The sequence below is a fragment of the Penaeus monodon genome, chromosome 31 (assembly GCF_015228065.2).
Source record: "Penaeus monodon isolate SGIC_2016 chromosome 31, NSTDA_Pmon_1, whole genome shotgun sequence".
Classification (NCBI taxonomy): Eukaryota; Metazoa; Arthropoda; class Malacostraca; order Decapoda; family Penaeidae; genus Penaeus; species Penaeus monodon.
Window position 1 is genome coordinate 28,297,146 of NC_051416.1, and position 1,316 is coordinate 28,298,461.

The 1,316-nt window shown below is 34.3% G+C and overlaps 1 protein-coding gene across 1 annotated transcript in view; it reads left to right on the forward strand.

Moving 5' to 3' along the window:
• LOC119592946 (RNA-binding protein 42-like) overlaps positions 1-1,316 on the forward strand; it is a gene marked incomplete in the record, with an annotated part of 51,935 nt that overhangs the window by 7,294 nt on the left and 43,325 nt on the right. The window contains 1 exon segment of the mRNA XM_037941837.1: positions 42-236. Within this exon segment, the coding sequence (XP_037797765.1) occupies positions 42-236 (195 nt within the window).

The window sequence follows — 1,316 nt, forward strand, 5'->3', positions numbered from 1 at the left end:
ATATAATCTTATTTTAAATCAAAGTCATTACCTCCTTTCAGATGATTTCCGGATATTCTGTGGTGATCTCGGTAATGACGTTACCGATGAGCTGCTCACACGCTACTTTAGCCATTTTGCTTCCTTTGTCAAGGCAAAAGTTGTCAGAGACAAGCGCACCAATAAAAGCAAAGGTTATGGCTTCATCAGCTTTAGTGATCCCCAGGACTACATTAGAGCAATGAAAGAAATGAATGGTAAGTACAAAGTTTCATTCCTTTGGATGCAGAGACTTCATGTAGAATTCATTATCTGTTACAGCAAGAATGAGTACTGTGTTGTAAATACAAGCAATGTTTCTGTCTTTCTTTGTTTAGATCACCAGTACATGTTAAAATAGGTATTTCAAATAAGAATGGCATTTATTTTCATTATTTAGATTATATAGTTGTTTTCTATGAGAACAAGCTGTATCTCATTCTCCTGTGATTCCATTTGTGTTTATACAGGGTGCAGATCCTTGCTCAATAACATTAATACTTACACAGGTCATTATATTTGTTCTGAATAGTACATATCAGGAATCTTACAGCATGGATTACCATGGGAATCAACGGGAGTGTATGTTTTGGTAATTTAGATGGCAAAATTTTGTGCAAGGAAAGCTCGTGGCTTCAGTCCTCTCTCTCATATGTATATTTCTCCAGTAAGGAAGAAGCTGAAAGCATGACATGTGTCTCTTGTGGTTTCACCCGATGTTTTGTTTATGGTTGGGAATCTGTTTCTTGTGCATTTTCTGAGGTTTGGCAACACTGATTTATACCTTTACCAATTTCTGGTAAAGTTCATCTTGTTATTTTTTTATATTTTTTCTGAGGTGTTTACTTTTTTTTGTTAAACAGATATATAATAGCCCTAAGAAACCATGTTAAACAATCATGTTTAAATTTCTAAGGATAAAGACATAGAAAATTGAATTAAATAGCTAATTTTATACTTAGAACTTCCAGGCAAACTGGAAGGCCTGTTGCACATTCTGAGTAGTAGAAATTAGTTGATGATTTGGACAGATTGCTGTTGGGTAATTAGTAAGATTAGTTTTATTGGCTGAAGTACTGGCTCAGCAATCATTTATAAGGATATTATCACGCATTGTAGTCTTTTTAGGCTTACTGATTGAATTTGTAGGATGTCTGATATTGTTTGGGATGTACCGATGGAGACAGCAAGTATGTCTACTTCCATTTTAAGCTATCTCTAGTCTTGGCAAAGATTGCTAAATGTTTAATAGAAAGCTAGATATCTTTTTGTACTGGAATCATATATGAGAAACCAAG